Source organism: Nymphaea colorata, chromosome 8, assembly GCF_008831285.2.
Source record: "Nymphaea colorata isolate Beijing-Zhang1983 chromosome 8, ASM883128v2, whole genome shotgun sequence".
Lineage (NCBI taxonomy): Eukaryota > Viridiplantae > Streptophyta > Magnoliopsida > Nymphaeales > Nymphaeaceae > Nymphaea > Nymphaea colorata.
Window position 1 is genome coordinate 21,532,474 of NC_045145.1, and position 27,755 is coordinate 21,560,228.

General features: G+C 39.2%; 1 protein-coding gene across 6 annotated transcripts; it reads left to right on the forward strand.

Moving 5' to 3' along the window:
• The first annotated feature begins 1,283 nt into the window (after window positions 1–1,283).
• On the forward strand, window positions 1,284–24,364 carry LOC116259200 (DEAD-box ATP-dependent RNA helicase 1-like). 6 transcript variants are annotated; one of them, XM_050079314.1, is made up of 12 exons: window positions 1,284–1,418; window positions 4,652–4,958; window positions 6,109–6,252; window positions 9,118–9,352; window positions 12,079–12,333; window positions 12,962–13,098; window positions 17,869–17,994; window positions 18,068–18,251; window positions 18,393–18,580; window positions 18,685–18,889; window positions 23,844–23,949; window positions 24,028–24,364. In XM_050079314.1, the coding sequence occupies exons 3-12, from the start codon at window positions 6,110–6,112 to the stop codon at window positions 24,123–24,125; spliced, it is 1,677 nt and encodes a 558-aa protein (XP_049935271.1). In that variant the 5' UTR covers window positions 1,284–1,418; window positions 4,652–4,958; window position 6,109; the 3' UTR covers window positions 24,126–24,364. The 6 variants fall into 6 exon arrangements, with proteins under 6 accessions (XP_049935271.1, XP_049935270.1, XP_049935267.1 ...); XM_050079313.1 differs by having other exon boundaries at window positions 1,289–1,418; window positions 4,657–4,958; XM_050079312.1 differs by having other exon boundaries at window positions 1,299–1,418; window positions 4,563–4,958.
• Window positions 24,365–27,755: the final 3,391 nt, after the last annotated feature.

A 27,755-nucleotide genomic window follows, 5' to 3' on the forward strand; every position in this document is an offset into this window, starting at 1 on the left:
TTGACACGCTATTATGATATATATGTATTCGAGGTGGTTGAGAACCTAAAAACCGACTCTATTTGTTTTGTTTTGTTTTTTTTCTGGAAGCTCAGAGATTTCATTTATTTGAGCCTACAAGAATTACTGTATTAACGGTTGTTGTATCTTTATCTCAGATATGTACGGGGAGTCCAAATATGTTAGATTATGAAAGTTACCGAATGACTACAAATTAAAAACTATTCTTAAGAACAATCACTTGAAGAATATTAGTGACAGTTTATGATGCAGCGATACTTTATAATGCTTTAAGTGACACATCTTAGTTTTTTTAATCATCTGGCATCAGGTAGATTGTATATAATATTATATACTACAATGCACTCTTAATAAATCTTTGTCTGCCAAATTTTTCGGGAATCAAATCGCCTGAATGTGACCTTGTCTCACGCATGTGCACTGGAAAATGACCTTACTGGGAAGACAAGTTAGAAACTTCCAAGTCAAGAAAAAGAAAAATAGCTTACTGGAAATCCTTCTCTGTCAAGCACGTCATTCCATCATATATGAATTTCAAATGCCGATGCGTCACTGTTTTTTACAAAAAAAAAAAGAAAAAAAGAAAACAGAAAAACAAAAGAAAATGTCGTAAAATGTATACAATTTATAGACCTTGAGTTCGACCTCCTAGGTTGGTAACTGCTTCTATAATGACAGAGGCTAAGAATTCGAACTTGGAAGGCAAAGGTGAAGGGTCTCTTACATAACAGCTTTCAGCAAATAATGTATTCTTTTCAACGATACCTATCACTTTTTTTTCTTGTTTTCTTTCATGATGAATCAGGCCCCAAGTCAACTCCTAGAATCACCATTCAATTTCTTTTATACATACATACATAATTATATATACACATATATAATACTAATAATAATAATAATAAAATCACAAGTTCAACAAATATAAGTGAGGTTTATGGAAAGTGGTAAATTCGAGACCACTTGGGTAAAAGACGAAAATCAATTTTATTAAAATTAAATATGTAAGTTTTTTTTTTTTGCAATCTAATCTTATAGATACTATCTTAAAAGGGAGCTGATGATAAAAATGGATTAAGTTAGATTTTTTTTTGCTTTGATAATGTTTTTTAAATAAAAAAATGAATGGAAAATTTTGATAATATAAAGATTTTTGCAAAAATAACTCTAACTAAAACATGATTTATGTTAAGTTCATATTTATAAACATATTAAAGATGTTCACATTTTGTTAAAACAATTTTTATTACAAAGTAAGAGGTATGTTTTTTTTCGTCTCAGTTTTTAACCCTCGATGCTCGTTTTACGCTCGACCCTCAACTCCTTGCGGTGACAGCAGAGTAGGCAATGGCGGATTACGGCGACGGCAACAAGCTCCGGCGATCGACGGCGACAGACAGGTAAGTGTTTTTTTTCTTTTAGAAGTTAGGGTTTCAACTTTTTCCGATTTGGGGATTTTGCCGATTTGTTCCGTCTATTCCATCCTTTTTTTCTTATTTTGTTCTTCCGTTTCAGAGTTCTTCCTTTTCTCTTTGTGTTTTCTTTGCCGTAAAGAACTGCCGTTTCAGAGTTCATGCCCTCGTTGCCATCGTTTTTTCTCCTTAACTTATTATTTTGTTTATTGGATATGTCCTTCTATATTTGAAGAGTTGAATCCATTAAACATGTTATTGAAGTCACAATCTGAAGTCTCTTTGTGTGTTTGACTGGTTCTGGCTTTCTTGATTGCACAATCTGAAGTCTCTTCTTTTGTTGCTGAATCTCGTTTTTACATTAAACTGCATTTCTTTTTGTCTTTCTAATTTCCTGCCTTATGATTAACTGAATATGTATTTCTTCTCCTGAACTGGAAGTCTGGAATTCTTTGATCTGCCTTATGAGATTGGTGATGAAAAAACAATGTTTTGATTGAGACTTTCTTTCTTATGATTTATGAGATTGTAGGAGAGAATTATTAATTGCATGTTTTTTTTATTATCATTTTTAATTTTTTTGAATATAATATTCACCGTGTCCGCGTATCCTAAAATTTTGAAAATTGCCAGTGTCCCCGTACCCATACCGGTACCCATAGGGTACCCGCACCCGTATCCGTGTGACATAGAGGAATGAAAGAGCATGAGCAATCGAAATGATGATCAGTTCTTGGGAAAGAAAAAATTCCTTTCGAACAGCGAATTAGATTGTTATCAATGTCTGTTTTCACATTTTGAGAAAAATGGAAAAAGAGAAAAAGTGAATGAGTATGATGAACTCTGGAAATGAAAGGAAAATCATGCATACAAGGAGAAAATTTAACAAGCACAAGCACACCTCTGGAAGCAATTACGATCTCAATATTCATCCCTTTCAAAGATCTGCCAAAATAAAAAGCAGAAAAACGATTAAGAAGAGGATGAACTCAAGGATTTGTGCAAAACTTAACACTTCTATCAAGTCAACTGATTTTACTTTAAGACCAGAACTTTTTTGCCTCCACAAGAACGACAACCAGAAGACAAAAGGGGCAAACCGGCGAAGCCGCGAAGGGGCGAAGCCGCGATTCTGGTGTTGGCTAGGAATTCTCGGTTGAAGTCTTGAAGAGAAAATCTCTGAACAAGATGCTTGCAGATTCTTCCACCATAGACGGAAGCACTAACCTCACCTGGAGGCTGGAGCATAACAAGGGAAAGAGGCTGGAGGCAGAGGAAAATAGTGGGAAGGCAAACTAAACAAGTGTTGAAAAGGGGGGAAAAATTGAAAGCCCAACACAACAACACCAATCTTATTGATGCAGGCAGCCAACAAAACAACCGTTTAATAATAAGAAATGATTCAAACGATTCAAGAAGAAAAAACAATTCAAGAAGAAGAAGAAGCACTTGGAAATGGCCCTTCGCTGCTTCGACCCTTCCCCTTTCTAGTGAATGGTTGGTCGCAATGGGCGGGAAAACAAAATGTTTCCCATTAAGGCTTTAAGTTTTTGGTTTCCGATGCACCGCTACTGAGAGAAGCATTCCCAAGTGCCTACGGCAGTCAACATGTATGTGCGTATATGTATGCACGTGCGCGTGTGTGAGTTTAGAAACAGTTGCCGGCCGATTAGCCCTAAAACCAGAAGGGGTTGTCGGCCGGTGCCATCAGAACGACAGATGGGGGCGGGTACCTAGTCGCTTGCCGAGACATGGCCTGCTGCGTTCTCTAGTGTCGCCGGAAGAAGGTGTTCACCGGTGAGAACTGAAACCTTTGGCGAGCCGTGGAAATTCTATAAAAATTGCGAGAAGTGCATCATATTTTGTACGAATTCAATGCAACGCTTTTGATTTTTGAGTTTCAACTTCCAAGCAATTTTTCTTGCTCTTGCAACCGATCTGATTCGAGTAGGATGTATCATCTATAATATCCTTTTTAGCGACGTCCACGTATTTGAATTTGGATTGCAATATGATGAAGAAAAGTTCATACTATAGCTGAATTTGAATCCGAATTTATAATCTGAATCTAATTTTTAAATTCACAACAGAATACAAGTCTGACTCTTAAACCGAAATTGAATTGAAGAACCAACTTCAAGATGGATGAATACTAGATATTTATTTAAAAATTAAAACGACTATTAACATGATCGCATATTTATTTAAATCTAAATCTGAATGTGAAGGTGTCATTTCTAAATCCAAATATGATTCTTATTTTAACATCAAGATTTTTATATTCAATTTTTATTGAAACAGTGCAATCGAAATTAGTTTTATTGATATCCCTAGCTCTATACCCTAGCATGCTTAGATTGTTGCTAGGTGTTTGGACGAGCAGGTGTAACTGTGATGGAGCCTGCATAATCTGGCTCAAAACAACAAAGACGAAGCTCGAGCAAAGAAACAAGTACCAACTACAGTTTTAGGAGAAAGAGGGAGAGAAAGAGAGAGGATTACTCACTTCACTGTCGCTGCTGAAATCTTCAATCACTCGGAAACAGAAAGTTTCACGTCTTTCTCTTCTTCTTCCTTCTTCCAACTAAAGAGGCTGATGAACGGCAAAGACCAACGGGGGTAGATAACTCTCTCAATGACTCCGGCGGGCCTGGAACCAGAAACAGAAACGGCTAGGTCTTGGGAGATAGAGGAAAAGGAGAGAAACATGAAGGGCTAGGGCAGCTTGAAGGCGGAGATGGGGGAGAACAATCGGTATTTCAAGAAAACAACCTAACAAAATATAACATAAAAGACAGAAGCAACAAACCAAAAAAAAAAAAAACGAGGGGGAAGATAAACCGTAGTTATCGTAGCTGGGAGTCCGCCAGTTCGGGACAAAGCAACCACCGTAGCACCGACCGCACAGGGGAGATCCGGGCACTTCTTATGTTCTTCAGCACAAATATGGTTAAACCAATCCAATTCAAGCATGTGATCTCTCATTTAAGATGGTGCAACTTTGAACTGGTTCACCCATCTTATTGTAGCTGTCGCTTTTCCTCTAGATTACCACTTGAAAATGTTCTTTTTTCTCTTTTTCTTGATTTAATACATTAATGTGAAAGAAATTCTAAGGCCTAGAATATGCAGGTTCTTTCGTCCAGGAATGTTGAGCTGTTTTTAGGGTACTACGTTAGCTGCATAAAAAAGATTGACAAAATTGAAAATTTTCATGATAGTGAAGTAGGTTATGTAAACAACCAGCGAGAGGCATCTGAGAAGTTTATTCTGGAACTTCTACCTGCTGAAAGAAGCTTGCAAAGTCAAAGCTTGGAAGCAGATCTGGTACTCTGTGCAGTGGGTTCTAAGCCATTACTGCCTTTGGTTGGTCCCAACAATAGTGCCTGTTTCCTCCAAATGCTGGTGAGCAAGCAGAAATTGATGATACCCTGAGAGTGAAGGGTCATCCACGTATATTTGCCGTTGGTGATTCTGCTGGCTTCAGGGACTCCTGCGGGAGACGTGTTCCAGCTACTGGCCACTCAGGTAAATTGTGCTATATTAAGATAGTTGAAGTATTTAGTTGCAGATGGATCAGTTTTTATTCTTGTGATTTAACATGAAAGGTAAGAATATGTGATTAAACACATAACTATGATTATTTGCTTTATTTTTAAAATAACATATATTTTTAATTTGAATTTTTTTTTCACATACTATGTACTAGTGCCCCATAGCCAAAAATTTCTGGCTCCAGAGAATACCTTCTCCTTGAACTTTATTGTCATGGACACCAAGCGTTGACCATTTTCTATGTTCTTCACCTTTCATACTTATATTTATGTTTTCTAATGATTAGCTTGTTAGTAATTGCATACCAGACGTTTGATATAATGTTCAAGAGAAAAATGTAAAAAAGAAAAACACGTCTTGATTTCCTGTATCCTCAACTTCATCCTTCGAATGAAAAATATTTGCTGCTTTCAGATTACTGTCTCATTTGGCTATTATCTGATTGAATTATTCTCTAGTCTGTTGTTTGATTCAGTGTAGGGTTTAGGACAAATAAGGGTTTTATTGTGCCTTGAGTATTACGAGTTATAAAACCAAGTTCTCACGGAACTAGTTTGGAAATAACTGGTTTTAAGTTTTAACCTGTCATCCAATCACTGCCTAAGAAGTTAAAACCAAGTGTTGAAAAATCTAGGTTTTCAGGATCTGTCGTCCAGAGAGTGAATGAATCGTATAATTAATCTTCCCTGACTTTTCTTTGTCCTTTATAAAATTTTATTTGATTTAAATATCTCAATATCACTGGATGATTAATTAACCATCAGTTTCTGTGTACTGATGATTGAAAAACAACTAGCTACTTTCCCAGCTGACGAGTGACGTGCTAAGCTGGATTTACATTTATGAAGGCCCTTTCTTTATGCAAGGATTAATCCTTAACTGAAAAGTATTAAAATGGGTTATTCTTCTGAGGAAATTTGCAAATTAGATTTTTACCCCAGATAACAAAACTTAGATAGCTAGGTGGCTGTAAGCTAACTACTGTTACTCAAAAACAGTATCAGGTATTTGTAATTTCTCAACAAATCAGGCGCCAAACTAGGTTTTCCGAAAATCTATGTGTTTGTCAGCATATGTGGTGGAACCACATACATGGAAGCCTTATTCAAGTAAGATTCTGCAGGATGGTTAACAAGGGAGTTGAAGTGTTTGAGGAGTCAATGGGACAGAATAAAAGTGAACCATTTCTGCCATGGATGAGGAATCCAGTGGATGTTGATTCTTATGAAGAATGCACTCTCGAAGTTGTTCCTTACTTAGATCCCAGGTCTCTCTCTCTCTCTCTCTCTCTCTCTCTCTCTCTCTCTTGTGTGTGTTTACACTTTGGATTTATTTCTTTTACTTCGAATATTTCTTTTTTCTTTTTCTTTGCAACAACACTATGTATTGTGGAATTCTCAAGAGCCACTAATAGAAAGCATAAATGATGACTGGTCACAACCTTTTGATGTATTGGAAGAATGAGTGATTTTTTAGGAAAATGTCCACACGCCTGTAACTGTTTTACAGAAAAAGCATACCTATGTTATTGATATTGTAAAAAACATGCCTGTCCTTTTTTAATCGTTAATTAAATGGTCCAGAATTGGGTGGAACATTTACCAATTACCTCTAAGAAAGATCTAAATAAACATGCAATATTTTGAATAAATTTTCAGAAACATTTAAGTTTTGAAAGCATTCCCAAAAATACATGTAAGCTTTGGCATAATTGGGAACTGCACTTACCTTCCAACCATTGTTGAAAAAGTTGAGGCGTGGAGCTACTTGCTTTAGATATAGTGGGAAACTACCTTTCTAATTTGGACAAAGTTAAAAATACATTACTGGCATTGTAGTTTAGATGATTGATAAAAATTAATGAAATAAGAGAAACTTATCTTTAGCTAATGATGGATTCAGATGGTTTGGCTCTAGTATAGATAACTTCTCATTTATAGCCATGATAGTCCATTTCTGACCTTGCTTCCGATGTCTATAGCAATTACAGAACCACACAGTCTATGTCCTAAGGTAAGTCACACGGGTACATGTGATTTGCTCACGTACCCATGTCGGTACACGGGTACGGCGACATGGGTACATGGTTATGGTTGTATCTCAAAACATAAAAAAATGTATTTTCAAACTTATTTTTTTTTTATTTTGATTTTTACCTTCTTTTTTATTTGTTTTCCACCAAGATTCTATATATTTTCTTCTCATTTTTCTTTAATTTTGAGAATTTTGTGGATTATATATATATACACTTTGCCGTACCCCCATAGACAAATTTTCTAAAGTCACCATACCCGTACCCATGTGTCTTAGGCCCTAAGTTGATGAACACCATGTCAAATTGATGAGTTCATTTTTCATTGCCATTGTATAAAATTAGCTGTGTTGGTAAAACCAGAAACATAAGCGGCTCCAAGAAGAGGAATTATGAGGCTGAGGTATGGGGTTGGCAGCTTATTTCCTTTGTTAGATAAGGGGAGAGTCCAAGAAATATTTGTAGGTGGGGCCAGTTATATATAGAATAACAAGCTCATAAAAACACACTAAGCTCCCTTATTCTAAATACTTTCTTAGAACTTGCAGCCTTTCTATTTTTTTGAAAATTTCAGGAGGCAGGCATATGTTTTGAAAATTTTAGAAGGAGCCAGGACTTCTTTCAAGAAATTTTATGCATGATTTCTTTTTTGAAGTTCTAGGAGTGGCCACCACCTTGTGTAGGATGATCTTAGACTTTCTGCTTCATATGTGCATCGTCAATAGTTCTCAAGCATGTGATGAAACAAGAAGACTTATTGGTTGGTATGTGTTTTATGGAACTTGCATGTCATTTAGTGGATCTAGTTTTTGCTTGTAGATTGTGGCTGACATGATTACTAAAATGGGGGATAGGATTGTCATGATGCTCTTTACTCAAATACTGAGAAGAAACTGTCTGTAGCAGCTTCTCATGGAAGTAACGGTTTAGTGTCTCCACAGCATTGACCAATTGATTGTCATTATTTGGAAGTTAGTAATGGACCTAATGGTCGTCAGGGTCTCTCATGATTCACTACAAATAATCTAACAAAGTTGAAGGCTGCGGTGAAGTTCGTCTAGATTACTCTGCAAATTGAGTTTAACTTGCCTCACATATGGATCAGAGTATTGATTCCACAATTCTATTTTTTCTTGCTTCTGCTTCTTGGGTTGGTACCTTTGAGCTAGAGTTGGTGGAATTATTAAAATGTACTAGTTCCTTTGAAGGTTTGGAGTCTGTGCTTATGTGCTGGCAACCTGGTGTCAAATTAAGTTATTGATATAACCACCTAATCCAAGTTCATGTAGTCTTTCTCCAACAATGTATGTGGTTGTTACTGTTGTTAATATATGCTTGAACTTTGTTTTAAGGCTCTTGAAAATAAGGCTTATATCACATCATCAGCAAAGATCATGATAGAAAGCATTTCAAATAATAGAACAACATATAATCAATTTAATGATGTTCCTCCAGATTTGTCTGGTCCATGTTTAGTTGGGTGGAACTTAGCCAATATGAACATGTGACTAGTGGATTTTAATGTCAATTTAGGTAACATGTTGGGTGGCATAAAATATGCTAGATGGTAGCTAAAATAGTACATGCATATTTTCACCACCTTGATGGTGGTGTTGCCGTCTAGTATTGAGGTAGAAAGTTGGTCTTCTTTGCCAGCCATATCATTTTGTTGGAGACCTGCCAGGTTAGTTGAGCATGCAAGCCAAGCTGTTTTACCACTTTCGGGGTTTTTCTTTTTTTTGGTTAAATGTATGAATGCATTTGCCAAGGCTGGAACTACATAATGACACATAATTATCTAGGACGTGAAACATGTATAGAACCTCATATGTCACTCCCATATATGTCAATGTAGAACGCAAAATTGATGTAGAAATGGTGTTGGAATGCTGCCAAGACATATATTTATATCTCTATGGCAACATAACCAAAATAATTGCAAAACCCTGTTGATTCGTGTCATGATTCCTTTGTCTGTTAAGGGCATCCTTTGATTTCATCAGCTGCTGAAAGTGGTTGGAAGCCTGCTTGTTTGGTTTCAATTATGTTAATCATTTTCCATAAATAGGAATATGTATCTCACATTGTGTATTTGCTTAGGTTGGTGAAGGCTTTACAAAAAATGGGAATCAATTCACTCTTTCCGATTCAAGTGGCAGTCTGGCAAGGGACGATTGGACCAGGTGGCTGGGAACGTGACTTATGCATAAACTCACCAACAGGAAGTGGCAAGACCTTGGCTTATGCTTTACCAATTGTCCAAATGCTCTCTACTCGTAAATTGAAACGCTTGCGGGCTTTAGTTGTGCTGCCTACTCGTGATCTTGCACTGCAGGTTGGGTTTTGTGTATATATCTCCACAATATGTAAAACCCTTTTCTCAGACAATTATGTATGTTTGGAGAAATATTGTGTGGATGTGTTTATTTCCCCTTTTTGGGAACAATAAAAGGATATGGCTTTTGTTTAGGTTGCAAATGCAGTTGTTTTATGGGAATGGCTAGACATCAGTGTGCCTTTTGTATTTACAATCATTTTGCTTGTGTTAAGTGCTTTTCCTTTCATGTGACTTTTTTTTATTGACATATTGTCCAACAACAAAGTTCATCACATTTGGAGATGCAACTGCTTAGAAGAAGAGTGAGAAAGAAAAAGAAAATCAGAGCAGGAAGAATGACAAGAAGAAGGTGGCGGAAAGTAGAAAAGAAACAGCATGAGACAGAGAAAGTGATACACCCGCCTGTCATGAAATTAGAAAAGGAGAGAGGTTGGAATGGGTTCAAGGCTTGAGCCCTTGCCTCCCCTACTTTTGGTCATGTATAAGGCGCTATTTCGAGAGTTTACACTTTATAACCTTTGTCTACACCTGCAAATCTTGGACATTGCACCCGCACCTGCACCATGTTGTGTTGGTTTGGGTGCATTTGTTGTAACTTCCAAACTATAAAAATGGTAGAGGAATTCATATCTAACTTTTTGAGGAAGATTGTTAACTATATTTATTTGGTTCTGGTTATTATCTTCTGCCCTGGTTTATAACTCTTTTGCTGTAGAATTGCAACCAAATATAGGATGAGTTTATATCCACCTGACTGGGGGCGTCAACAGTTTTGGGTTGGGCCTATAGTCACTATCACTGTGCTGTTCAGCTCTCAGACTTGAAGTCCAATGCGTATGGAGCTTATTTCTTTATGGAGGCACCTTGTAGGTCTTAAGTGTGTAAGTGGGATAAGAAGCGACGAAGTGGATTGCGATCCACTAAACTGGAGATTGGGCTAAGTTTTGGTTGAGTCTATATCTGCTCCTTTAGTTGTTAAGGCATGGACTAGTCCAAGCCTAGGCGTGAGTCCACACCCGTCGCCTAATTCCATCAATTAGGCGACACGTGTCATACTGTTGCCTAGGTGTGCCTAGGCTGGACTAGGCACTAGCACACCTAGTCCATGGGAAGGTGAAAAGTCACCTTCCCTTCAAAGCAAGTTCTGTAATTTTATTGTACACTGTTATACTGTATATGCTTATATTATATAATTTCTGTTCTTAAGTACAGTTTGCTATACATTAATTACATATTCTATATCAATTCATCTAGTGGAAGTTCCAGCCATACATTAAGTGCATATTCTATAAAACCATTTGTCTGCTCTAAAAAATATTTTCTGGAACCTATCCCAGCCTTCTTACCCATGTTAAAACCTAGGTTATGGTAGAAAGACCACCAGTTTCTCTTGTTTAGTGCATGTCTAGTAATCAGAGAAATACGTGCAGACCTCACTTTAGCATAGTCTGATGTTAGAGCTGCAAAAAAACAATATCAACCATGTAGATGGTAGTCCACACATGAAGCATAAAACATTTCCTAAATTACTATATTGTGAAAATCCTCTTTGATGCATATACTTATTAATTCATGGTCATCAAATATTCAGTACACAAGTATCAGAGTAGAAGTTTGTTAAATATTGGTAAATTTCTTCATCTTCATTTACATAGTAAATGCAGTTCTTGGTTAATGGCAACTAATTCTAGATGGACTTGATTACAGAAGAGCTCTCAAGAACTGAAATGTTAGCAACAGAGTAAAAGTCTGCTAGATATTAAACGCTTTTTTAGGCCAGACACGCATTGGCTGGCACCTAGATGCCTTGACAACTAAGTCTTCTCCTTGGAAACATCCTTTTGTGATTATAGTGTATTGGTGGGATTAGGCAATGCAGGCCTGGGTGGTGCTTGTCCCTCTTTGTGTTATATATATATATATTTATGCATATGATATAGTTGATACTTAATACACCCACAATGCCTCCCTATCCTTGCATTTAAGTTTTTGTTTAGTAATAACACACTTGGAGGAAGTGAAGAGCAGCACATGGAGGAATACTCAATCTTAAAAATACAACAAAGTGTAGGGTGAGCCTGTAATTTGTTTTGTTTTTTCATAGCATATAACTAGGGCATGACTTAGTTGCTAAGTTATCCTATAGGGAAAGGATGTTACCTTTGATTGTATCATGCACTGACTCATTCTTGAAAATACCAGTAATATCCCTAGTGGAGATTGGAGAACAGCCAAAACTATCATATTGTTAAACTTAAGGCAATCTGTGCACAATTTTTTTATGAGAAGATGAGAAACATATGAAAAAGATGCATCCTGGCTCATGTTTGCAAGTACACATCCAATGTACAGTGAGGTTGCAATCTTTCTTTTTTTTTTTTTTTTTTTTTTTTTTTTTTTTTTTTTCTTTAGCTTGTTGACTGAGGTGTGGTTCAGTTGGTGATGCTTTCTATAGAAAAAGTAGTTACATTTTATTTTTTCATGCATTTTCTCATTCTCCAAGGCCAACATCAAACACAATCTGCTTATCTGTTCTCATGAAGAAAATTAGGATATTTTGATATTGACTTCTTTGAATTTTGATATATGAAACTCAAAATAATGTTAAGCAAACTGGTTGAACCTGTATGTTAGGGATTGATTTTCTCTGACTGTTTTATGATCACTGTCCTCATCTTGCCTATCCTCATCTTTGGATGTTTTGCATCTGTCCCTTGATGCAGGTCATGGATGTCTTTTCTGCTATTGCACCTGCAGTTGGGCTACAAGTAGGCATTGCTGTTGGGCAGTCTTCAATGGCTGAAGAGGTTTCATCTCTGGTACAGAAGCCCAAGTTCCCTATGGAATTCTCTTGTGATCCACCAGATCTCTGCTCGTCACTAACAAGTTCTGTAGACATACTTGTAGCCACACCAGGGCGATTGATGGACCATTTAAATACCACCAAAGGTTTTACACTAGAGCATCTTTGCTATCTAGTAAGTCATTAAGACTGTACAATGTATTGACTGTCTAATTGCAAATGATCCTACTATATTGTCCAATTGAAATGTCTGTTCTCATGTTTATTGTTCTTATAAGTTTGTTCGGTTTTGATATCACTATTATATAGTTCAGTAAAGTAGTTGGGTTCAGATACACATTCATAGTTCTGATCCCAATAGATCAGTCTCCATTTGATTCCTAAGAAGGAGAAAATCATGTTTGCATAACATTAAATTTTCACCGTATTCTGTTATGTCCAAAAGTCCCATACCATTGGTTGATAAAATATGGATAATCTGCCAAAGGAAGGGGATAGGTCGGTAGCTTTGTGTTACAATCCATGTATGGATCGTGGTTTCCAGTAGGAGTCGGATGGGGTTTGTTAGAATATATTGTATTGGGAACCGGGTCCATATCTGGACCCGGTCCTATGGGGTACGGATACCGAGGCGGGGCTCGGTACCCTAGGCGGCACTCTTCCTCTCCCTCCTATATATTCTTCACTTACATGTAATTGTTGAGTTAAGTGAATATTAATTTCTCTCTCCTAGGGTTGCGGTTTGCCCCTAGGTCAGAGCTTCCCCGTGGTTTTTCACCTCTCGAGATCACCTATTTGGTCAGGTTTACAGCAGGAAGAAGAAGGATGTGATGGAAGATGTTGATGTTACCAATCCCAATCTTCCCAATCTTGTGACCACCCCGGATGATCCAAGTCCAATGAATGAAGAACTTCCCATAGCTCTGCGCAAGGGCACCAGGTCATGTACTTCTCATCCTATTCAGAGATTTGTTTCATATGCAAAACTCAGTAAAGACTACAAGTGCTTTGTTACCTCTTTATCTATGGCTGTTATTCCCAGGTCAGTGGAAGATGCAAGGAAGGATCCTAAATGGCTACAGGCCATGACAGAAGAGATGGACGCATTGGAAAAGAACAATACGTGGGAGGTTGTTGATATCCCCAAGGGAACTCACTTAGTTGGCTCCAAGTGGGTGTTTAATGTGAAGTACAAATCTGATGGCACTGTAGAACGCTATAAAGCTCGTCTTGTTGCTAAAGGGTTTAGCCAGAAATATGGGATTGACTATCTTGAGACGTTTGCTCCCGTGGCGAAACTGAAGACCGTAAGGGTCATCTTAGCTCTTGCAGTGCAAAAGAAGTGGAGCATGGACCAACTTGATGTAAAGAACGCCTTTTTGAATGGTCACCTTGAGGAAGAAGTCTATATGAGCATGCCGCCTGGGTATGCTCGGAACGGGAAGTGTTGCTATCTCAAGAAAGCTTTGTATGGTCTCAAACAATCCCCTAGAGCTTGGTTTGAAAGACTAAGGGTTGTAATGAAGACTAATGGGTATAAACAGGGAAATGGTGATCACACCCTCTTCATCAAGCAGAGAAATGGTCTGGTGAGCCTTTTACTTGTATATGTTGATGATATGATTGTCACAGGTGACGACGAGGGGGAGAAAAGAAAGATGAAAGAAACGTTAGCTGCAGAATTCGATCTCAAAGATCTGGGTAAACTAAGGTATTTCTTGGGGATTGAGATCGCGCGATCCGAGACTGGGCTTGTTATGAGCCAAAGAAAATACACGTTGGATCTTCTAAAAGAGACAGGTAAACTGGGATGCAGGCCCTTTCTTACCCCAATGGAGTCTGGCACAAGGATAAGTATCAAATCTGGGACTATCTTGGATGAGGAAGGAAAAGGGAGGTATCAGCGTCTGGTTGGTAAACTTATTTATCTCACTCTTACTCGCCCAGATATTACGTATGCTGTGGGTGTGTTAAGTCAGTTTATGCATGCCCCTACTGATTGTCATTGGAAAAGTGCTGAAAGAGTATTGGGATACTTAAAGAATGACCCAGGGAAATGACTACTCTACACTTGACAAGATCAACTAAGCATTGAAACCTTGTCTTGGGCATTCATTGGTTGAAAGGACTGGGCGAGGTCATTTGGGACTTCATCAACATGAAAATGCACCTTACAAAACTAGGTGGGACGCGCCTAACCTTGTCGGCTATTCCAAGGCATCCTGTTAGGGAGGCTGCCACCTCCAAAATGCTACAGGGAGCAACCGCTACCTACGTGTTACTCCTGGCCAACACAGTTGCAGAAGAGAGACCGACTCTCAATCTCACTAGTGCGCGAATACCTGCCCTTTTAGAGGAATTTTCAGATGTGTTTGAGGTGCCGCACGGGTTACTTCCTCCCCGCGCCTATGACCATTACATAGAGCTTCAATCGGGAGCAGAAGCAGTGAAGAGGACGCCATACAGGTATAATTCCGACCCAATGTGATGCTCTAACTCGACTGGTGCAGGAGATGTTAGAACATGGCATTATTCAGCCCAGTCACAGTCCCTTTGCGTCTCCCGCTCTCCTCGTTTGCAAGAAGGATGGTAACTGGCGATCTTGTGTGAACTACTGCGCCTTAAATGCTATCACTGTGAAAGATCGTTATCCAATTCCTATCGTGGAAGACCTCCTAGGTGCACTCAAAGGTGCAACCCTGTTTTCCAAACTAGATCTTTGAGCCGGATATCACCAGATCTGGATTGCACCGTAGGATGTCCCCAAGACAGCCTTTTTGATGTCGGATAGTCATGAGTTCCGCGTAATGCCGTTCGGTCTCACGAATGCCCCGACGACATTCTAGTCTCTCATGAACGATATCTTCCTACCGCACCTGCACAGGTTCGTCCTGGTTTTCTTTGATGACAACTTTGTCTTTAGTGCAGATGAATATGCCCATTTAAATCACCTGCGGGTGGTTCTATCTACCATGAGACAACATACCCTCCACGCCAAGTTCTCCAAGTGCTCATTCGGGATGGGTCAGGTCACACATATCTCGGCCACGTTATCGGCAAGGGCAGCATGAGAATGGAAGAGGACAACGTTTTAGCCTTGTGTAATTGGGCCACACCGCAGTCGGTTAGGGAGTTATGTGGCTTTTTGGGACTGGCAGGGTACTACGGCAAGTTTGTGCGAAACTTCGAGAGTATCGCAACGCCATTGACACAACTGACAAAAGGAGACCAGTTTCGATGGACACTGGCCGAGGAAGTGTTTGACAAGCTCAAGCAGGCCATCACGTCGGCACTGGTCCTACGCATGCCTGATTTCACCATGCAGTTCGAGGTGGAGACGGTCGCATCAGACATAGGGGTAGGAGCAGTTTTGAGCCAAGACCAGCACCCTCTGGTTTTCTTCAGTCACGCCATGGGGCCCACCTTCTGAAGTAAATCAGCCTACGAGCTTGTTCATTGCTATGGTGCTGGCAGCTCTTAGATGGCATCATTACTTGTTGGGCCAGAAATTTGTGGTGCCGACGGACCACCACAGTCTGTGTTATTGTTTCCAACAACAAACATTAGTACCCGCCGTGTAGCGTTGGGCAATGAAACTGCTCAGCTTTGATTTCAAGATTCGACACCACAGTGGGGGAGAAAATACAATAGCAGATGGACTATCTCGACAATTGCATGAAGGGAGAGGGTTTTGGACCTTATCGGCCATTCATTGTGACATTTGGGCAGATATTCAACAAGCTCACCAGTCAGCAGCGTTGGTGCAGAGGATAAGAACCGAGTTAATACAAGATCCTACAAGACAATATGGTTATGAATGATGCCCCCTTATATCTACTTCTGCAATCGGGTATTTATCCTGACCGAGACAGCTTTGCCAAATGCTAGGTATTTTGATCCCGCATTTTCACGATTCGAAAGGTACAAGTCATGAAGGAGTAGAAGGAACGTATCGGCGCTTAAGGGCAACGTATTTCTGGCCGTGGATGAAGCGTGAAGTGCGTGTGTATGTGCGGCAATATGATGTATGTCAAAGCAATAAGTATGAGACCATGACGCCCGCAGGGTTCCTGCAGCCCCTTCCTATTCCCGAGCTGATTTGGGAAGACATATCCATGGATTTTATCGAAGGATTACGCCGCTCCCACGGTAAGTCCGTTATATTGGTGGTGGTAGACAGGCTTTCTAAATATCTACACTTTGTGGCCCTCACACACCAATTTTCGGCCAAAACAGTGGCGCAGACTTTTCAAGAGCAAGTGGGAGACGGCACGGGATGCCATGATCCATCCTTAAGTGACCATGACTCTGTGTACCTTAGTGCTTTCTGGTAGGAGTATTTGAGACTTCAGGGGACCCAACTTAAGATGAGTACCGCCTATCATCCGCAAACAGAAACAGAGGTAGTAAACCGAAGCCTTGAGACTTATTTGAGGTGTTTCGTCGGGGAGTGCCCCAAAACATGGGTCAACTACTTATCTTGGGTAGAGTTGGCTTATAATACGAGCTGGCATGCCTCCACAAACATCACCCCCTTTGAGGCTGTTTATGGCCGACCCCCACCCACGATTAGAAGGTATCAATTGGGTACAACACGGGATGAGTCTGTAGATATGCAATTGAGGTGCTGCGATGTGATTCTTGAAGACCTCAAGGAAGACCTAGCAGCCGCATGAAATCGCATGGTGATCCAATACAACCGGTGTCATCGAGCACTTCAGTTCTAAGAAGGGGAATTGGTATTCGTAAGGCGACCTCCCCAAATGCTTAGTAGGGATGCGAGGGGCAGGTCAAAGGAAGCTGCTTTCAAGGTATGTTGGTCCTTATAAAATTCTGACAAGGGTAGGAAATCTCGCTTACGAATTGCAGCTACCATCGGGCAGCACCATACATCCGGTCTTTCATGTATCAAAACTAAAAGCGTGCCTCAAGCCACCTACAGAAGGGGAAGTAACAGCAGCACCAGCCTTGGCGACTCCCACCGGCCTACATTCCCTACGTCGAGTAGGAGTGAGACGGCTCAAAGTGGACGGGAAGTGGAAATTGCAGTGGCTTATTGAATGGTTAATCGAGGACGAGTTACTAGATACATGGGAGGACCCAGAGGATATGCAGAGGCGATTTCCGTCATTCACATCTTGAGGACAAGGTGTTCTTGAAAGGGGGGAGTATTTGTTATGATCCATGTATGGATCGTGGTATCCAATAGGAGTTGGATGAGGTTGAGCATCAGTATCTGTTTTTCTTTATGTTTTTATGTTTCGGGTCCGGACTCGCAGTGCTTTATACTTAAGCCTGTGTTTTGCCCTAATTAAGCATGAGTTGATGTTGGCTTTTCTTTCTTTCTCTGTTTCCTTTCTCTTCTTCCCTTTCACGCACCTTGTTAGTATGCACCTTGTTAGCCGACGGCTAACATTATGGTAATTCCATTGCCTTTAGGAGATTGTGATGTACAAGTTATTCTTACGGGGAACCTTGTAAAGCATAGCAACAAAGACCGTTTTCTCTGTGATGTCTACTTGTTGCTACAGAAGATATTGGAGTTCTATCTTCTTCCAACTTTTGTTTTAATAGAACGATGTTACTTTTCTCATTCTCATCTAAAGTTCGTATTCTCTACATTTCTAAATTTCTTAGTGCATACAATTTCCAAAGACAATATTCGACATATAACATATTGATGCTCATAGGTCATTGATGAAACTGATAGATTGCTGAGGGATGCATATCAATCTTGGTTACCGACTGTTCTTCAGCTCACTCAAATGAATGAACAACAAATGCTCAAATATGAAGGGTCACCAACTTTTGGGCCATTGAGAACCTTGAGAAGATTGTATGCACGAGCCTTATTTCCTTGTCTTATTTTTTCTCTACCGAACCACACATACTCATATAGTTTATTGCAGGGGCCCTGGGAGAGGGTTGTGGAATAAAAGATATCCAAGAGTCATGAAGATGTCCCTTTCTGCTACATTGACACGAGACCCTAGCAAGCTTTCTCAACTTAATCTATATCATCCTTTATTCTTGACAACTGGTGCATCTGGTACACGGTATCAACTCCCTAGCCAGCTAGAATCTTACAAACTGGTAAAACGCTAGTCTAATTCTGGTTTAACGATTTCATTTTCTTGAGTTTGCTTCATCATATTTTCTTTTCCAAAGTTGATGCTTAACTGATTATGTAGAAGTATAACTAATGCTTTCATCTTTCTATGTTTATTATTTTAGATTTGTGATTTAAAGATGAAACCCCTTTATTTGTTTATGCTTCTTCAAAAGTTAAGTGGAGAGAAGAGCATTATCTTTACGTCATCCGTACGATCGACCCACAGACTTTGTACATTATTGAATTGCTTTGGTGAATTACCTTCTAAAATTAGTGAATATTCTCGTCTTCAGCATCAATCTGTGCGAAGGTACTGTATATGGACATTGAATTTAACATGAAAATATGTACTTTATGTCTACAACAAGATTAGTGACTTGTGGAGTGTTGATGCATGAATGTAATTTTGTGCAGCATAACACTTGATGCCTTTCGGGCAGGCAACATACAGGTCATTGTTGCTTCAGATGCCATGACTCGTGGTATGGATATTGAAGGGGTCTACAATGTCATTAATTATGACATGCCTTCATATATCAAGACATATGTTCATCGGGCTGGTCGCACTGCTCGTGCAGGTCGACCTGGGCGTTGCTTCACATTACTGAGGAAGGATGAGGTAGTGCCATATTCTTCAAGGCTGGCATAATAATTTAATTAATTATTGATTTCATTGTTCCCTTTTCCTACTTATTACAGTATTATATCAAGTGCATATCTGTAAGCATTTATTTGGCATGAGTGAATTTTCTCAAAAGTGTTCTAGCCTCTTAACCAATCACCACAGGTCTCTTTAAGTATTCTATTGGATATCAGTCATTATATGGATGGTTTTGCTTACCATCAAATTTCAAAGAACTTGATGACTTGTTTATGATTTCAGCTTTCAGGTTGCAGTGTCGCACATATAGTTTAATTTACTGGGGTAATAAATTCATAAGTTAACTATTTCTTCATATCAATTATATGTATAAGATAGACTAGGATAATAAAAGGCAGTAAGTCAATTTATAGACTAGGAGACAAGGTAGCATGTAAGTTTATGCTTTATGAGCTAGGATGTTATTTTAAAACCTTATTTAATGATTACTTTGACATAATAAGTTCACAGCGTTTTAGTTGTTTTACTTTAAACTTCAAAGAAAGCAGCCATCAATTCCAGAAGGATATTCACATCCAATAGGGTAGAGTATTTATGGCAACTTTGATGGATGTGGACCCTAACAGAACTTAATCTATTGCTGCATTTGGTCCTCCTGCCATTTTCCCAGGCAGCATTTTCCCAAATTCAATCCTTGATATGGCATGATACGGATCATACACAGCTGAGCCTATGACCTAAGGTTTGGATCTGTGTGAATTCCTTCCCCCTTAACGCACACTTTGCTTTTGATATATGGGGGATTTTGTCGGTTTACATGATCTCACTGTGTAACTTAACCTATGCTTTTGTATGTATATTGAGTCTGTCAAATGCACCCAAGCATCTCTCTTGGTTCTGAAACATCCTTTGGAGCTTTTAGAATTATGTAATCTTACTTGTCATTTACCATTCATGAAAATTCACACATTAGAGACTCACAGAGTTAAGTTCTAATTTGTAGAAGAGGTAAGAAAATGCGTTGGAGATGGTGGATAGTGAATATGTGTTAGGCTGCTGGCATTAGAGGGAGAGAGAACTGTCTTTTGAGATCAGTCTAGTCGTCTTCTGGTCATTCACAGGGATTCACAGGGATATGAAAAACTGAGGGTCCTCATTGTGCTTCAATTAATTGCTCAGATGTATTAGCCATTAGGGGCTGCTTTGTTGCTGTAGTCCTGATGCAGTATCTGAGCAATCAAGTTTCTCTGTTTGCTTAGGTTCAAATATATCATACTGATCTAACTGCTAATTGATCTGATGGAAAGTTTCATTGCTGGTCATTTCTTTATTCCCACCAGGGAAAAGGTAAAGTAGAAGGAAAAGAAAAGAGAGAACAAAAGGAAGGGAACCTTTTTATCATTTAAAGTGGGATTGCATCTAAGGGTGCCTTCCGAACTGACTTCTGGTCTTTGGTTGTGTCTTTTTGCAGTCATCTTCATTGTGTCATTACCTGCTTTTCAATCATGGATTATTCTCATTCTCAACCGGAGTTTTATCCAATTTCTTGAACCAACTTGTTTTTAAGACTCAACAACTTCTATTTCTTGGTCTGAAAAAGACAAATTGCTTTGTTCTTAAAGAGCCAAGATCCCTCTAGACACCTGGATGAATCGATTCCTTTCCCACTAGAATTTGTCAGAAAGAAGTCCAAGATGAAAAAGAGGTTGCTTCTGCCCAATTTCTTAAAGTTCTAAGTTTGTCTTCTGGATGAAGCAAGATCCAAATTTAGTTGCCTGTATCACCTCTACTTTGTCTCATGAGGTACTAATGGCCATATCAAATGATTGTTCAACGATAAACCTATGAAACAAATTGGTTTATACCTATTCTCAGATATCAAAAGCAACAGTTTTTTTCTCAAACATGAGTTCCAGCTTCAAGAAGGATTCTATATCAGAGACGAAGTACTTAAATGAAGTGCATTACAGATCAATTAGCAGTTGTAGAGGCTGCAAAGTGTCAGATAAGGTCGAAGTGTAATAAAGATTAAGTGGATTGGGGCCTAAAAATCGTGTCTAAAAAACCTCTTCATATTTGTGCTTGTTTGCTGCCTTGGAGATTTTGTCTGCAAAGGTCTCACAGTATGAGATGATGATGAAGAGGAAGACTGATGGTTCTGATGTATAGTCCAACAGGCATGGAGTTTTTACTAGGATGTCCAATAACAGGAGGGTGTGGTGAATTTTTCCTTTTCGAGGAAGATGCTGAGCTATAAATGCTTAAAGAGGTTGAAAGCTGTAGCCCACTGTTCACTTGCCTCTTTGAGTGCAAGAAATCCATATTTTAAGAACTGTTCTTAGAAGGGAGAATCATCATCGAGTAGAAAAGAGCCAGTGGCTAGCGGGGTGGGAAGAAGCTTCTCTTGACTGGAATATCATCATCAAATGAAGACATTGAAGCATGTTTTTGACAAGGGCAGCTTACGATGAAGGTGCAAGTCTTATGCAACTGAACAGTGAGCTTTAGCATCCGTTGCCAAGTGCAAAACTCCCTTTTAGCAATGCCAGTGGCTATTCATCTACTTCTGTTTAAAATTAATGCCTGTGTGCCACATTGCTGCCAGAGGTCAACAGGTTTGTGTCCCTTAAATATTGACAAATTTGTAAACAAGGAAAAAACAGATCATCTTCAGTAATAGGGAAGAAGAAGATGCTTCTTCCATCATACGTAACCTAGATATTCCTCCCACAAGGCAACCATCCACAAGAGATAAAAGATAGTTTAACATCCTGTTGAAAATGAGGTAGCCATGAATTCTTTCCTTGAAAATTCAATAATTTTTTCCTCAAATTTAAAATATAAATGAACTTTTAACCTTTTTGTCAAGTTTCCAAGACAAACAAATGAACCTGAGATTATAAATAAGGAGATGGAAGCTGTATATGACTGTCAAATTGTAAGCAGTTCCAGCGAGACCAGGAAATAAGAATGTTATAGGGTCTAATTGAGTGTACCAAATTATACAAGCCCAATGGGAGCATTAAATTATATAAGGCTAGACTAGTAACAGAGGACTTAATGCAGAACGTACATGATTATGATGAAAAATTTAATCCTATTGTTAAGATGAGAACAATTTGGATTGTACTCTTGCTAGCTGTTAATCACAGGTGGTTGTAGAGTTAGATGTAAAAACACGTTCCTACATGGTGACATGAGGGAGGAGATATACGTGAAACTATCCCCAAGGCATATAGGAAACCCCAAAGCATATGTACGTAAGTTGAAGAGAGTTGTCTATAGTTTGAAGCATACTTCTCAATCTTGGTTTTAAAGCTTTTCTCTAGAGATCCACAAATAGAAACATGACTTTATTAATTTGAACTGGATCGTCCATTATTTATTTTTAAAGCTATGGACAGGTGTCCACATTATTGTTGAATATGTAGATGGCAGTCAGAGATTCAAAATGATGGATCTTGGTAGTTTACAATACTTTCTTAGGGTGGAGATGGATAAGAAAGATAGAGTTTATTTTAACTCAACCAAACTACACGCTAGACATATTTATTAAGGCAGAAATGAAAGTTTACAAACCATTGGCTAAACTTTGTGTACTCGATAAAAAACTTAACCCTCTAAATGGAGATCTTCTCTGACTCTTTATCATGATCTGACCAGGTATGGTAGTTAGGTATGCATTAGTGTTTTTTTTTTTTAAAAAAAAAAACTAACTGAACATCATTTATTTTGTGAATCAGGTCACGACTGATGTATAAATCGTGGCCATGACGTATTGATGTAGGAAAAAAAGAATATCTGACAGGCGCTATTGGACTCTTGTATAAAACCAGTTGGTTGGATAAAAGGCCCATATGCACATTTGACAGGGGATTTTCATGAAAGAAGGCTAGTCCCAGATGACAATGTCTTTATTGGAGCTGATTTGGTATCTTGGAGTAGCAGACAATAAAAAATCATGGTTAGATCTAGCACTAAGACAAAATAAAGATGTTGACTACTACCAGCAGATGTCACATGGAATTTGCTGACTGAATTGAGAGAATCTATTTGAAGATTTTTTTTTTTTTCATTTCATCCATCAACATGAAACAAAATTTATTGAGATTGGTCAACATTTCATCAGACAAAATTTGAAAAAAGATTGAACTTCTTCTTGCTGAAAATCAAGTAACTGACTTTCACAAGAAGACTTGGTCAAATATTGGCTTTGATTTTTGGCACAAGCTGTCCATGGTTCAAAACCATGCACAAGTCAAGGGAAGTGGTTGAAGCTTCTCAAAACTAAATCTGAATCCCTGAGACGTGCATTCTTCTGTCTGATGTGTTTACCATTATCTTATATATTATTGTATTTCCTCTTTATGTAGCAGGGTATTATTATTCTTTCAATACACTGAAGCAACAGTACACACACATTGGGATTCGTGACTATTGTGTGCCTCCTCTGTCTTCTCTCTTGGCCATGGTGATTGATTCGAGTAGTATTTCTCAGGAATTGAACATCTATGGTGTGATGGCTGTTTTTTTCTAAAGATATTATATTTTTTTCTTCACAAGATATCTTGGCTGTTCTTCGTGATGGGAGAAAGCATAATAAAATTTTGTAAGATTTTCTCCGTCATCATAAATGGGTGGGAACCTGCTAGTTAATAAGTAGGTAGTAGTATTCCAATTATTGGTCGTGATCAGGGATAAGATTTTTTGTGTTGTCTCAATCATAGCATAGTTTCATAGAAAAGTAGTTACTTTTGTCATGAATATACCTTGACGTTTATCTTGATGGATAGTAGTCATCTTGCCGTTGTTTCCTGAATAACATGAAAGTTTTGCATGGCTATTTGCATGTTTTGTTTTCTTTCAACTTGGTCGGTTAGAGTGTTAAGAACTACAGTGGTGCAATGTATTCTCCCCTTCTGACGGTCATCTTAATCCTATCACTGCACATGAACCATTTGTGCTCCTTCAGGTCAAGCGCTTCAAGAAGATGTTACAAAAGGCTGGTATCAGTAAGTGTAGCGTATATCCACTTGCATCAGATTCGGTTGAACGCCTTATGCCTGTTTATTCATCTGGTATGGACATATTTTGGTCTTTCTTATTCTCTGAATCCGACTTCTCAATCTCATTTCTATATTTCTATCTACCAACAGCATTAGAAAAATTGAAAGAGTTAGCAGATTCAGAAGAAAACAAGCCAGCTTCACGGCGTCCAGCCAAAACGAGGGCCACAGTCAAAGTGGGAAAGTAGCTGCCTACTTTCAGTAGCTCGGCTTTCTCATCGTTTCAGTTTGAGCGTCAACCCTGCCATTTCAGTATTGGAGAGGCGCTCCTATAAACAGGCTCACAGCAGAGATGAACGGGCACAGAACGATCACGTTTTCTATTCAATGCCCAATTAATATTTTATACATTTTTAATTCCGTATGAGCTAATTCATGTCGTAATTTGCAAAGGTTATGTATTCAAGTAACTTCCAGCCATTCATAAGTCCTGGTTATAGTTAGTGTATTGGTGATGATGCTACGTGGGAGTGGCGAAGGTAGGGTGATGGAAAGAGAGAGAGTCTGTGAAAGTGCTGTGCACGATCCGAGAACAAATAAAACCAAACATAGGAAAAAGTAATAAAATAGATAATAAAGAATGCGGGGGACCCTGGTCGTCTGTGTATTTCTGCGCCATCTTTGAGTGATGGTGGGGCGGGTGGTTGGAATGGGCCCTCTGATTGGTGGTCAGTTCGGCGCCGTTGGAAAGCTCTGGGAGGAGAAAAAATAAAGGCCTTAGTATATAGAAGAAAAGCGTAATGGTTTGGGAGAGGTCATCCTGAATACAGGACTCCACTTTTCTGATCTGAGGACTCCACTTTTTTTTTTCTACTTCTAAGTTCAGACTCTTTAACAATTCTACAACGAATGGGTTTAAAGGTTATAGCTCTTCTGTTTTCTTAAGTTAAAAGGATCTCTTTATTGTTTTATCTAAAACAAAGAACATTACTATAATTTCCAATCGGAAATTGAACGGAGTTAGGCTGCCGACCTTTTTATTGCAAAAAAAGAAAAAAAATGAGTACAAGGATATCACTATCATTTCTGTTCTCATAACATGTAAGTAACTTCTATACAATTTCTTTCTAAAGCAAAAGTCGACATTAACAGTTGGCGGTTATTAGTGCATCTGATCTGAGACGTATATGAAAAATATTAGAAACTTGTGTCGCGTGCATGAGATTCTGTGGGAAGTGATCCTCTACGTGAAAAGAAAATCGTCTTAACATAATAAAGCGCACAGTGGACACCGGCGGCCGCGCCTTCCACGTGCGGTCCCGCAAATTCATTTATTATTATTACTACTACTTTCTCGAGCGAGGTTTGGCGTGGTGGGTCCCGCACGCGAACATGGTTGCGTCAAATAAAAAAATAATGTCGATATTCTGAGAAACGACAACTTAAAGGATATATATATATATATATATAATATGAATATATAAATCTTTCTCGGAACCGCTCAAAATTCATGCACCAACTCTGCTTTTATATTTTTCCAGATCCTGATCTTTATACACATTCTAAGCATGCACAAGCTGTTAGCAATAAAGGTTCAGGGCTAATTCAGAGCTTAGAAGATAGTCAGAGGCTAAGATTTTTTAGATTGAAGAGTTTTTAAGTTTAAAATTTGAACTTTGAAGGATACTCATGTATAAAAAGATAAATGAAAATGATTGAAGTATCTATACGTAGGTAAAGTGAATTTGGTGGAATTGTGCGGACAATTGCTCGCGTCATAGCTCCGCCACTAAAAATAGTGCAGCATCAACTTAGTACCGTGCTGCATCCAATATAATTTATAAGCATAGTTGGCAATACTTTGTTTTTGTGCCAACAGCTCGATTAGCTATACTAACAACTATCTTTTTTGACAGCTGAAACTATTGAGCAGTCAATTGATGTTGGGGAACTTGACAAAGGCAATCGAATGGATTCCGTTTGACTGCAGATTGTTTTTTCATTTCTTGTTTTGAGAGTGAAGGATATGGGAGCTGTATGTAACCAAAACAAGGGAGCCAAGTTGCATGCTTTTATTATTTCAAATGTATGCATGGTCAAGATAGTACAACAATTTTGCTTTCCAATAAAAAAAAAGGCACAACTTTGGTTTTTTGGTCAGAGATAAACAATCCTTCCAGTGCGGTATCTGGCGGCGCCATTGTTACCTATTGCACCGATGGTAGCCTTTCAACATAGAATTTCATGATAAAGAAGACCACAAAAAATTTCCCAAGAGGAAGTTCTACCAAGCAAAAATGTAATTTGGCCCTTCTAAAAATTTGTGCCCTTCCTCCCCTCCCAAACAAAAAAAATAAATTTGGCTCCTTTAAAAAGTTTGAGAAATATTTTTAGCATCTTGAAGATTTTTTTTTTGGCTCCGCTGCTGCTCCAATGGTGAAGATACATGGGAGGCTGGTGTGATCCACACCAACCCATTAAACGTTTCAGTTTAAAAATTCAAAATTGTATTGTGATGATTTAAAAATTAAGTTAGGTGCCTACATCAAACTTGGCTGTTTGGCTCGAGTGCTCATCAACCAAAAAATCTTAGCTCTGCCCGTCTATGGGCCAAACAGCCAGCAGAGAAAACAAGGCAACCGATGAAGTTTTAAGTCGCAAAAGCACAGTCAAGTCCCAGTCCTAGTGCGGTTTCCCGCTTAATGAAAAAGAGAAACAGAGACCACGCTAGGGCCCTTTCGAACCTTCTTTAACCTGATGGCCTGAAAACTAACCAACTCCATAACAAGGTGGGTGTGAACCTCTTGTTGGCAGTTTCTTTATCAGTCATGCTTGGACGGCAATCTATTCAATCTCCATATGCAGAGAAGGTTCTCTTGAGGTTCCCTTAACAGCCCTGCTGGGAACTAGTCAAACTATGAGTGAGAACCAAGAAAAGTGGCAATGTGGTCACATGGCTCGAGTTGAACAATTTAGGGACCTCCACCACCCCTCACGATCTGTTCTCATCACTACCAAAAAAAAAAAAAGAGAAAAAGAAAAATGGTGGCTTCTGCATCGAAACAAATAATTAAGCATTGGTTTATGTATGGTACACTAGCCCACCCAATCAAGGCTCAAACTGTAACGCTCGGCATTGCAGGTCGGCTCGGATCAGGGTCCAGATCCAGACCCGATCTCCGTCGTGTGAGAGGAGCCCGACGTAGGGCCCTCCTTCTCCATCCTTCTTTATTTCGCCCCCTTCGTTGCCTTCTCAGCCTGCAAGTGACCATCGACGTAGAGAAGAAGAAGGTGGAGGATAGTGCAGTGGTTAAGGAAGGGAACGGCGGTGGCGGCACACAGGTGAGCCGTCGGTCTCTCCCTCTGTCTCTTCTTTCTTCTTCTCCCTCGCCCTTCACCGCGCCTTTCCCTCTCTCTACTGGTCGTCTCTTCCTGTCAATGCCCTCCTTCTGCTCACGCTCTCTCCCTCTCACTGCTCGAGCTTTCTTCCCGTCTTTCTTGTTTCCTCCACTCTCTCTCCCGCACGCTTTCCCCTCTGCCCAAACCCTCTTGGTCAGTCTCCTTCTTCGTCTGCACTCTTCCCTCACGTGCGCTGTCCCTCCTCTTGTGTCCTCTCTCACTCGTCTTCAGCTCCCTCACAGCCGGAGGCCCCATTGAATTCTTTTTTGCTCCTTTTCACTATTTTTGTGGCTGTTGGATTGGATTTCAGCTTGGGGACACATCATTCCGTTCATACCAGCGAGTTAAAGGCATGGGAGGTTAGGAAAGCAGTTAATTTTAGCCGTTTGGAGATCACTTGAACACTTGAGGTGGCCGCGGAACACTACGACAGGCTGGGCTCTAAGATTGGGGTGAGCAAGGCCTAATCAAGCCTAAAT